This window comes from Oncorhynchus masou, chromosome 10 (genome assembly GCF_036934945.1).
Source record: "Oncorhynchus masou masou isolate Uvic2021 chromosome 10, UVic_Omas_1.1, whole genome shotgun sequence".
In the NCBI taxonomy this organism is placed as follows: Eukaryota; Metazoa; Chordata; class Actinopteri; order Salmoniformes; family Salmonidae; genus Oncorhynchus; species Oncorhynchus masou.
In genome coordinates, this window is record NC_088221.1 from 47,899,136 (window position 1) to 47,909,639 (window position 10,504).

The 10,504-nt window shown below is 44.6% G+C and overlaps 1 protein-coding gene across 1 annotated transcript; it reads right to left on the reverse strand.

The window, feature by feature from the left end:
• Positions 1-1,917: 1,917 nt before the first annotated feature.
• On the reverse strand, positions 1,918-5,230 carry LOC135546893 (putative uncharacterized protein ENSP00000383309). The gene is made up of 2 exons (XM_064975454.1): positions 5,155-5,230; positions 1,918-3,038 (listed from the first exon to the last, which is right to left on the reverse strand). The coding sequence occupies exons 1-2, from the start codon at positions 5,228-5,230 to the stop codon at positions 1,918-1,920; spliced, it is 1,197 nt and encodes a 398-aa protein (XP_064831526.1).
• Between the last annotated feature and the right edge of the window lie 5,274 nt (positions 5,231-10,504).

Consider the following 10,504-nt stretch of genomic DNA (forward strand, 5'->3'; position numbering starts at 1 on the left):
ACACAGAGGAGACACAGTGGGGATATAGAGGAGACACAGAGGAGACACAGTGGGGACATAGAGGAGATACAGTGGGGACATAGAGACACAGAGGAGACACAGAGGAGACACAGTGGGGATATAGAGGAGACACAGAGGAGACACAGTGGGGATATAGAGGAGACACAGAGGGGACACAGTGGGGACATAGAGGAGACACAGAGGAGACACAGTGGGGATATAGAGGAGACACAGAGGAGACACAGTGGGGACATAGAGGAGACACAGAGGAGACACAGTGGGGATATAGAGGAGACACAGAGGAGACACAGTGGGGATATAGAGGAGACACAGAGGAGACACAGTGGGGACATAGAGGAGACACAGTGGGGATATAGAGGAGACACAGAGGAGACACAGTGGGGACATAGAGGAGACACAGTGGGGACATAGAGACACAGAGGAGACACAGAGGAGACACAGTGGGGATATAGAGGAGACACAGAGGGGACACAGTGGGGACATATAGACACAGAGGAGACACGGTGGGGATATAGACGAGACACAGTGGGGATACATTGGAGACACAGTGGGAATATAGAGGAGACACAGTGGGGATATAGAGGAGATACAGTGGGGATACAGAAGAGACACAGTGGGGACATAGAGGAGACACAGAGGAAACACAGTGGGGACATAGAGGAGACACAGAGGAGACACAGTTGGGATATAGAGGAGACACAGTGGAGACACAGTGGGGACATAGAGGAGACACAGAGGAGACACAGTGGGGAGATAGAGGAGACACAGTGAGGACATAGAGGAGACACAGTGGGGAGGAGCCACAGTGAGAGGAGACACAGTGGGGACATAGAGGAGACACAGTGGGGAGATAGAGGAGACACAGTGGAGACACAGAGGAGACACAGTGGAGACACAGAGGAGACACAGTGGAGACACAGAGGAGACACAGCCGTTGGAGCAGCAAGAGAGACCGGAAAGAAAAATAAAGAGTGAAAGAGAGAGTGTCCTCCGTCATAAGGCAGAGCAACTTTCCTCCCGAGTGAGATGCTGTCTTTCTGTCTGTCTGAGAGAGAGAGACAGTAACTGTCTGTATGTGTGGGTGTCGGTGTGGGGATGGGGGAGGTGAATGGCAAAGTGTGACAGTGTTTCTATGTTAGTTTCTGTCTGATTGTCTGTGCTTTTGTCTTCTTTTGTCGGTGTGTGAGAATGTCTTTAAGCATTTACATTTGGGCACACTGAGGGCGTGTGTTCTCCCCACACACACACACACACAAACACACAGCTGTGAGACCATCACCATGGTGACACTGAACAACAACCCGGACACCTGCAATGCACCATGGGAAACAGAACCCACCTGCATCTGTACCCCTCTTAAACAGACGGACAGAGGAGCCCCTCATCATGGGGATCTGAAAGACCCTTAATGTCCTCTGTCTGTCTTTCCGTCTTCCTAGACATCTATTTTATTTTGCATAAAGTACATTCATGGGCAAGAAGGCTGGACAACATATTCATTGTGTGACATATTGTAAACAGTACATAGTAGCATTAGTCAGCATGTATACAGACTCATCTTTGTCAGTGAATATTGGTCCGGGCATTGAAGAAGAAGTAACTCATTGCAGCTGTAAATAATGATTTAATTTAACCTTTATTTAACCAGGCAAGTCAGTTAAGAACAAATTCTTATTTTCAATGACGGCCTGGGAACAGTGGGTTAACTGCCTGTTCAGGGGCAGAACGACAGATTTGTACCTTGTCAGCTCGGGGGTTTGAACTCGCAACTTTCTGGTTACTAGTCCAACGCTCTAACCACTAGGCTACCCTGCCACCCCACAGAGGAGACACAGAGGAGACACATGTAACAGAAAAAAAATAAACATTTCTAAAAGTTGTTCCAACTCTCTACGTTCATGGATCCGGATGAGATTCTCTGATGTTAACCTTTCTATTTCTGTTTCTCTCCATCACTACATTCACGGTAGTCTCTTTCCAGGGTACTGAACGCTGGAGGCTCTCTCCTGGAGGCTCTCTGTTGGAGGCTCTCTCCTGGAGGCTCTCTGTTGGAGGCTCTCTGTTGGGAGGCTCTCTCCTGGAGGCTCTCTCCTGGAGGCTCTCTCCTGGAGGCTCTCTGCTGGAGGCTCTCTCCTGGAGGCTCTCTGCTGGAGGCTCTCTCCTGGAGGCTCTCTGCCGGGGGCTCTCTGCTGGAGGCTCTCTGCCGGAGGCTCTCTGCTGGAGGCTCTCTGCTGGAGGTTCTCTGCTGGAGGCTCTCTGCCGGAGGCTCTCTGCTGGAGGCTCTCTGTTGGAGGCTCTCTGCTGGAGGCTCTCTGCTGGAGGCTCTCTGTTGGAGGCTCTCTGCTGGAGGCTCTCTGTTGGAGGCTCTCTGTTGGAGGCTCTCTGCCGGAGGCTCTCTGTTGGAGGCTCTCTGTTGGGGGCTCTCTGCCGGAGGCTCTCTGTTGGGGGCTCTCTCCTGGAGGCTCTCTGTTGGGGGCTCTCTGCTGGAGGCTCTCTGTTGGGGGCTCTCTCCTGGAGGCTCTCTGTTGGGGGCTCTCTGCTGGAGGCTCTCTGTTGGAGGCTCTCTGTTGGGGGCTCTCTCCTGGAGGCTCTCTGTTGGGGGCTCTCTCCTGGAGGCTCTCTGTTGGGGGCTCTCTGCTGGAGGCTCTCTGTTGGGGCTCTCTCCTGGAGGCTCTCTGTTGGGGGCTCTCTGCTGGAGGCTCTCTGCTGGAGGCTCTCTGTTGGGGGCTCCTGGAGGTTCTCTGTTGGGGGCTCTCTGCTGGAGGCTCTCTGCTGGAGGCTCTCTGTTGGAGGCTCTCTCCTGGAGGCTCTCTGTTGGGGGCTCTCTCCTGGAGGCTCTCTGTTGGGGGCTCTCTCCTGGAGGTTCTCTGCTGGAGGCTCTCTGTTGGAGGCTTTCTGCCGGAGGCTCTCTGCTGGAGGCTCTCTGCTGGAGGCTCTCTGCTGGAGGCTCTCTGCTGGAGGCTCTCTGTTGGAGGCTTTCTGCCGGAGGCTCTCTGTTGGAGGCTCTCTACTCAATCCTGTAGTACCATATAACTGGCTGCCTGAGAGAGATCCCAAAGTACTCGGGTCTAGCTGGAGCCTCCAGTTTACTGTGCGATAGGCTATATAACAATGATCATGTGCACATAAGTAGTATACATACAAACCATAGACAATCTATAACCATAACCATAGACATTCTATAACTATAACCATAGATATTCTATAACTATAACCATCGATATTCTATAAATATAATCATTGATATTCTATAACTATAATCATAGATATTCTATAACTATAACCATAGATATTCTATAACTATAACCATAGATATTCTATAACTATAATCATAGATATTCTATAACTATAATCATAGATATTATATAACTATAACCATAGATATTCTATAACTATAATCATATATATTCTATAACTATAACCATAGATATTATATAACTATAACCATAGATATTATATAACTATAACCATAGATATTCTATAACTATAATTATAGATATTCTATAACTATAATCATAGATATTATATAACTATAACCATAGATATTATATAACTATAACCATAGATATTCTATAACTATAATCATAGATATTCTATATATATAATCATAGATATTATATAACTATAACCATAGATATTCTATAACTATAATCATAGATATTCTATATATATAACCATAGATATTCTATAACTATAATCATAGATATTCTATATATATAATCATAGATATTATATAACCATAACCATAGCCAATCTATAACTATAACCATAGCCAATCAGTGACTATAACCATAGACATTCTATAACTATAACCATAGCCAATCTGTAACCATAGCCAATCTGTAACTATAAACATAGCCAATCTAAAACTATAACTATAGCCAATCAGTGACTATACCCATAGCCAATATATAACTATAACCATATATATTCTATAACTATAACCAATCTATAACTATAATTATAGCCAATCTATAACTACACTACATGACCACAAGTATGTGGACATGTGCTCATCAAACATCTCATTCCAAAATCATGGACATTAATATGGAGTTGGTCCCCCCTTTGCTGCTATAACAGCCTCCACTCTTCTGGGAAGGCTTCCCACTAGATGTTGGAACATTGCTGCTATAACAGCCTCCACTCTTCTGGGAAGGCTTTCCACTAGATGTTGGAACATTGCTGCTATAACAGCCTCCACTCTTCTGGGAAGGCTTCCCACTAGATGTTGGAACATTGCTGCTATAACAGCCTCCACTCTTCTGGGAAGGCTTTCCACTAGATGTTGGAACATTGCTGCTATAACAGCCTCCACTCTTCTGGGAAGGCTTTCCACTAGATGTTGGAACATTGCTGCTATAACAGCCTCCACTCTTCTGGGAAGGCTTTCCACTAGATGTTGGAACATTGCTGCAGGGGACTTGCTTCCATTCAGCCACAAGAGCATTAGTGAGGTCGGGTACTGATGTTGGGCGATTAGGCCTGGCTCACAGTCGGCGTTCCATTTCATCCCAAAGGTTTTCGATGGAGTTGAGGTCAGGGCTCTGTGTAGGCCAGTCAAGTTCTACCACACCGATCTAGACAAACCATTTCTTTATGGACCTCTCTTTGTGCACTGTGGCATATTGTCATGCTGAAACAGGAAAAGACCTTCCCCAAGCTTTTGCCACAAAGTTGGAAGCATAGAATCGTCTAGAATGTCATTATATGCTGTAGAGTTAAGATTTCCTTTCACTGGAACTAAGGGGCCCGAACCATGAATAACAGCCCCAGACCATTATTCCTCCTCCACCAAACTTTACAGTTCGCACTATGCATTGGGGCAGGTAGTGTTCTCCTGGTATCCGCCAAACTAAGATTCGTCTATCGTACTGCCAGATGGTCTGCCAGGGTCCTGTGTGGCTCAGTCGGTAGAGCATGGCGCTTGCAACGCCAAGCGTCGTGGGTTCGATTCCCGCTGGGGCCGCCCATATGTAAAAGTAGTGGCCCCAGCCGACTTGTAAGTCGCTTTGGACAAAAGCGTCTGCTAAATGGGATATATATATTTTATTTTTTAGATGGTAAAGCGTGATTCATCACTCCAGAGAACGCTTTTCCACTGCTCCAGAGTCCAATGGCGGCGAGCTTTACCCCACTCCAGCCGACGCTTGGCATTGCGCATGGTGATCTTAGGCTTTGTTTGGCTGCTTGGCCTCAGAAAACCCATTTCATGAAGCTCCCGATGAACAGTTCTTGTTGCTGACGTTGCTTCCAGAGGCAATTTTGGAACTCGGTAGAGAGCGTTGCAACCGAGGACAGACGATTATTCCACGTTACGTGCGTCAGCACTGAGCGGTCCCGTCCTGTGAGCTTGTGTGGCCTACCACTCTGTGGATGAGCCGGTTTTGCTTCTAGACTTTGCCATTTCACAAGAACAGCACTTACTCAAATTTATTTATATAGCCCTTCGTATATCAGCTGATATCTCAAAGTGCTGTACAGAAACCCAGCCTAAAACCCCAAACAGCAAGCAATGCAGATGTAGAAGCGCGGTGACTAGGAAGAACTCCTTAGAACTATAAACCTAGCCAATTTATAACTATAACAATAGCCAACATGTACCCACAGCCAATCTATTTAGCAATTAGCTGCTCTCTGCCACAGTTGGAGCCGAGGGAGAGAGGGAGTGGCCGTGAGGTAGGATAAAACAGCAGGGTGAGACCTGGAGACAGTACAGGATAGAGACGCCTAACTTCCCCAAGGAGGCCAGTGTGGGTAGCCCTTTCTCCCCCCCACAGTCCCCCGTGTAATGGGGGCTCGGAGAATAAATGTTGGCTAGTGTATTCTGTCAGGGAAGTCTAATGCCTCTGATTACCCCTCTGATTATCTGAAGCCAGAGAAAGAGTTAATTTACTAGAAGAGAATCGTAGGCTGACTCACACTGACATTTATGACCAATTAGGACCTGGGTGAGTAGTGTGTGTGATGTGCTGGTTGACTCGTAACACACAGTCCCAGTGGGTTGATTGAGAGTCGGGTGGTTGGTGGGCGGGCGGGATGAAAAGAGAGGGGGAAAAAAATGTTGAAAAAAATCTATAAATGTATAATTGTTATATAATGTATAAATATTGTGTAATTCATATCTATTGTCTACATTGATGTTTTTCTGTCATTATCTTTTTTATCTGGTGTTCTTGCATAGCCTCAGCTGTAGGGTCTAACTGGGGTCTAACTATACAGGGTCTAACTATACAGGGTCTAATAATAAAGGGTCTACTAACTATATAGGGTCTAACTATACAGGGTCTAACTATACAGGGTCTAACTATACAGGGTCTAACTATACAGGGTCTAACTGGGGTCTAACTACACAGGGTCTAACTGGGGTCTAACTATACAGGGTCTAACTGGGGTCTAACTATATAGGGTCTAACTATACAGGGTCTAACTGGGGTCTAACTATATAGGGTCTAACTATACAGGGTCTAACTGGGGTCTAACTATATAGGGTCTAACTATACAGGGTCTAACTATACAGGGTCTAACTATACAGGGTCTAACTATATAGGGTCTAACTATACAGGGTCTAACTATAAAGGGTCTAACTATATAGGGTCTAACTGGGGTCTAACTATACAGGGTCTAACTATATAGGGTCTAACTGTACAGGGTCTAACTGGGGTCTAACTATACAGGGTCTAACTATACAGGGTCTAACTGTACAGGGTCTAACTGTACAGGGTCTAACTATACAGGGTCTAACTATATAGGGTCTAACTATACAGGGTCTAACTGTGGTCTAACTATACAGGGTCTAACTGGGGTCTAACTATACAGGGTCTAACTATACAGGGTCTAACTGTACAGGGTCTAACTGTACAGGGTCTAACTATACAGGGTCTAACTATATAGGGTCTAACTATACAGGGTCTAACTGGGGTCTAACTATACAGGGTCTAACTGGGGTCTAACTATACAGGGTCTAACTATACAGGGTCTAACTATACAGGATCTAACTGGGGTCTAACTGGGGTCTAACTATATAGGGTTTAACTATACAGGGTCTAACTATATAGGGTCTAACTATACAGGGTCTAACTATACTGGCTCTAACTATACAGGGTCTAACTATACAGGGTCTAACTATACAGGGTCTAACTGGGGTCTAACTACACAGGGTCTAACTGGGGTCTAACTATACAGGGTCTAACTGGGGTCTAACTATATAGGGTCTAACTATACAGGGTCTAACTGGGGTCTAACTATATAGGGTCTAACTATACAGGGTCTAACTGGGGTCTAACTATATAGGGTCTAACTATACAGGGTCTAACTATACAGGGTCTAACTATACAGGGTCTAACTATATAGGGTCTAACTATACAGGGTCTAACTATAAAGGGTCTAACTATATAGGGTCTAACTGGGGTCTAACTATACAGGGTCTAACTATATAGGGTCTAACTGTACAGGGTCTAACTGGGGTCTAACTATACAGGGTCTAACTATACAGGGTCTAACTGTACAGGGTCTAACTGTACAGGGTCTAACTATACAGGGTCTAACTATATAGGGTCTAACTATACAGGGTCTAACTGTGGTCTAACTATACAGGGTCTAACTGGGGTCTAACTGGGGTCTAACTATACAGGGTCTAACTATACAGGGTCTAACTGTACAGGGTCTAACTGTACAGGGTCTAACTATACAGGGTCTAACTATATAGGGTCTAACTATACAGGGTCTAACTGGGGTCTAACTATACAGGGTCTAACTGGGGTCTAACTGGGGTCTAACTATACAGGGTCTAACTATACAGGGTCTAACTATACAGGATCTAACTGGGGTCTAACTGGGGTCTAACTATATAGGGTTTAACTATACAGGGTCTAACTATATAGGGTCTAACTATACAGGGTCTAACTATACTGGCTCTAACTATACAGGGTCTAACTATACAGGGTCTAACTATACAGGGTCTAACTATACAGGGTCTAACTATACAGGCTCTAACTATACAGGGTCTAACTATACAGGGTCTAACTATACAGGCTCTAACTATACAGGGTCTAACTATACAGGGTCTAACTGGGGTCTAACTACACAGGGTCTAACAATATAGGGTCTAACTATACAGGGTCTAACTGGGGTCTAACTATACAGGGTCTAACTGGGGTCTAACTGTACAGGGTCTAACTGGGGTCTAACTATACAGGGTCTAACTGGGGTCTAACTATATAGGGTCTAACTATACAGGGTCTAAATATACAGGGTCTAACTATACAGGGTCTAACTATATAGGGTCTAACTATACAGGGTCTAACTATACAGGGTCTAACTAATCAGGGTCTAACTATATAGGGTCTAACTATACAGGGTCTAACTGGGGTCTAACTACACAGGGTCTAACTATACAGGGTCTAACTGGGGTCTAACTACACAGGGTCTAACTATACAGGGTCTAACTATACAGGGTCTAACTATATAGGGTCTAACTATACAGGGTCTAACTGGGGTCTAACTACACAGGGTCTAACTATATAGGGTCTAACTGGGGTCTAACTGGGGTCTAACAATTTTATTTTTATTTTTATTTTTTTATTTCACCTTTATTTAACAAGGTACGCTAGTTGAGAACAAGTTCTCATTTGCAACTGCGACCTGGCCAAGATAAAGCATAGCAGTGTGAACAGACAACACAGTTACACATGGAGTAAACAGTTAACAAGTCAATAACACAGTAGAAAAAAAGGGGAGTCTATATACATTGTGTGCAAAAGGCATGAGGAGGTAGGCGAATAATTACAATTTTGCAGATTATCACTGGAGTGATAAATGATCAGATGGTCATGTACAGGTAGAGATATTGGTGTGCAAAAGAGCAGAAAAATAAATAAATAAAAACAGTATGGGGATGAGGTAGGTGAAAATGGGTGGGCTATTTACCAATAGACTATGTACAGCTGCAGCGATCGGTTAGCTGCTCAGGTAGCAGATGTTTGAAGTTGGTGAGGGAGATAAAAGTCTACAAACTTCAGCGATTTTTGCAATTCGTTCCAGTCACAGGCAGCAGAGTACTGGAATGAAAGGCGGCCAAATGAGGTGTTGGCTTTAGGGATGATCAGTGAGATACACCTGCTGGAGCGCTATATAGGGTCAAACTATACAGGGTCTAACTATACAGGGTCTAACTATATAGGGTCTAACTATACAGGGTCTAACTATACAGGGTCTAACTGGGGTCTAACTATACAGGGTCTAACTATACCGGGTCAAACAATATAGGGTCTAACTATACAGGGTCTAACTGGGGTCTAACTATACAGGGTCTAACTATACCAGGTCTAACTATATAGGGTCTAACTATACAGGGTCAAATTATACAGGGTCTAACTGTGGTCTAACTATACAGGGTCTAACTATATAGGGTCTAACTGGGGTCTAACTATACAGGGTCTAACTATACCGGGTCTAACTATACAGGGTCTAACTATACAGGGTCTAACTATACAGGGTCTAACTACATAGGGTCTAACTGTACAGGGTCTAACTGGGGTCTAACTATACAGGGTCTAACTATATAGGGTCTAACTGGGGTCTAACTATACAGGGTCTAACTATATAGTGTCTAACTGGGGTCTAACTATACAGGGTCTAACTACATAGGGTCTAACTGTACAGGGTCTAACTGGGGTCTAACTATACAGGGTCTAACTATATAGGGTCTAACTGGGGTCTAACTATACAGGGTCTAACTACATAGGGTCTAACTGTACAGGGTCTAACTGGGGTCTAACTATACAGGGTCTAACTATATAGGGTCTAACTACACAGGGTCTAACTGAGGTCTAACTATACAGGGTCTAACTATACAGGGTCTAACTACACAGGGTCAAACTATACAGTGTCTAACTATACAGGGTCTAACTATATAGGGTCTAACTGGGGTCTAACTATAAGGGTCTAATTATACAGTGTCTAACTATACCGGGTCTAACTATATAGGGTCTAACTATACAGTGTCTAACTGGGGTCTAACTATACAGGGTCTAACTATACCGGGTCTAACTATATAGGGTCTAACTACACAGGGTCTAACTGAGGTCTAACTATACAGGGTCTAACTGGGGTCTAACTATACAGGGTCTAACTGGGGTCTAACTATACAGGGTCAAACTGTACAGGGTCTAACTGGGGTCTAACTATACAGGGTCTAACTATACAGGGTCTAACTATACAGGGTCTGACTGGGGTCTAACTATACAGGGTCTAACTATATAGGGTCTAACTGGGGTCTAACTATACAGGGTCTAACTACATAGGGTCTAACTGTACAGGGTCTAACTGGGGTCTAACTATACGGAGACACCTGAAACCCCACCTCTTTAAGGAATACCTAGGATAGGATAAAGTAATCCTTCTCACCCCCCCCCCTTAAATGATTTAGATGCACTATTGTAAAGTGGCTGTTCCACTGGATGTCATACGGTGAATTCACCAA

What these genes read in the sequence shown, in the direction of transcription:
- LOC135546893 (XM_064975454.1), bottom strand. Translation starts at nt 5,230, where the DNA reads ATGGGTTTTCTGAGGCCAAGCAGCCAAACAAAGCCTAAGATCACCATG. An exon ending in CAAGCGTCGGCTGGAGTGGG is followed by an intron (nt 3,039 to 5,154) that starts GTAAAGCTCGCC and finishes ATGGTACTACAG; the next exon opens with GATTGAGTAGAGAGCCTCCA.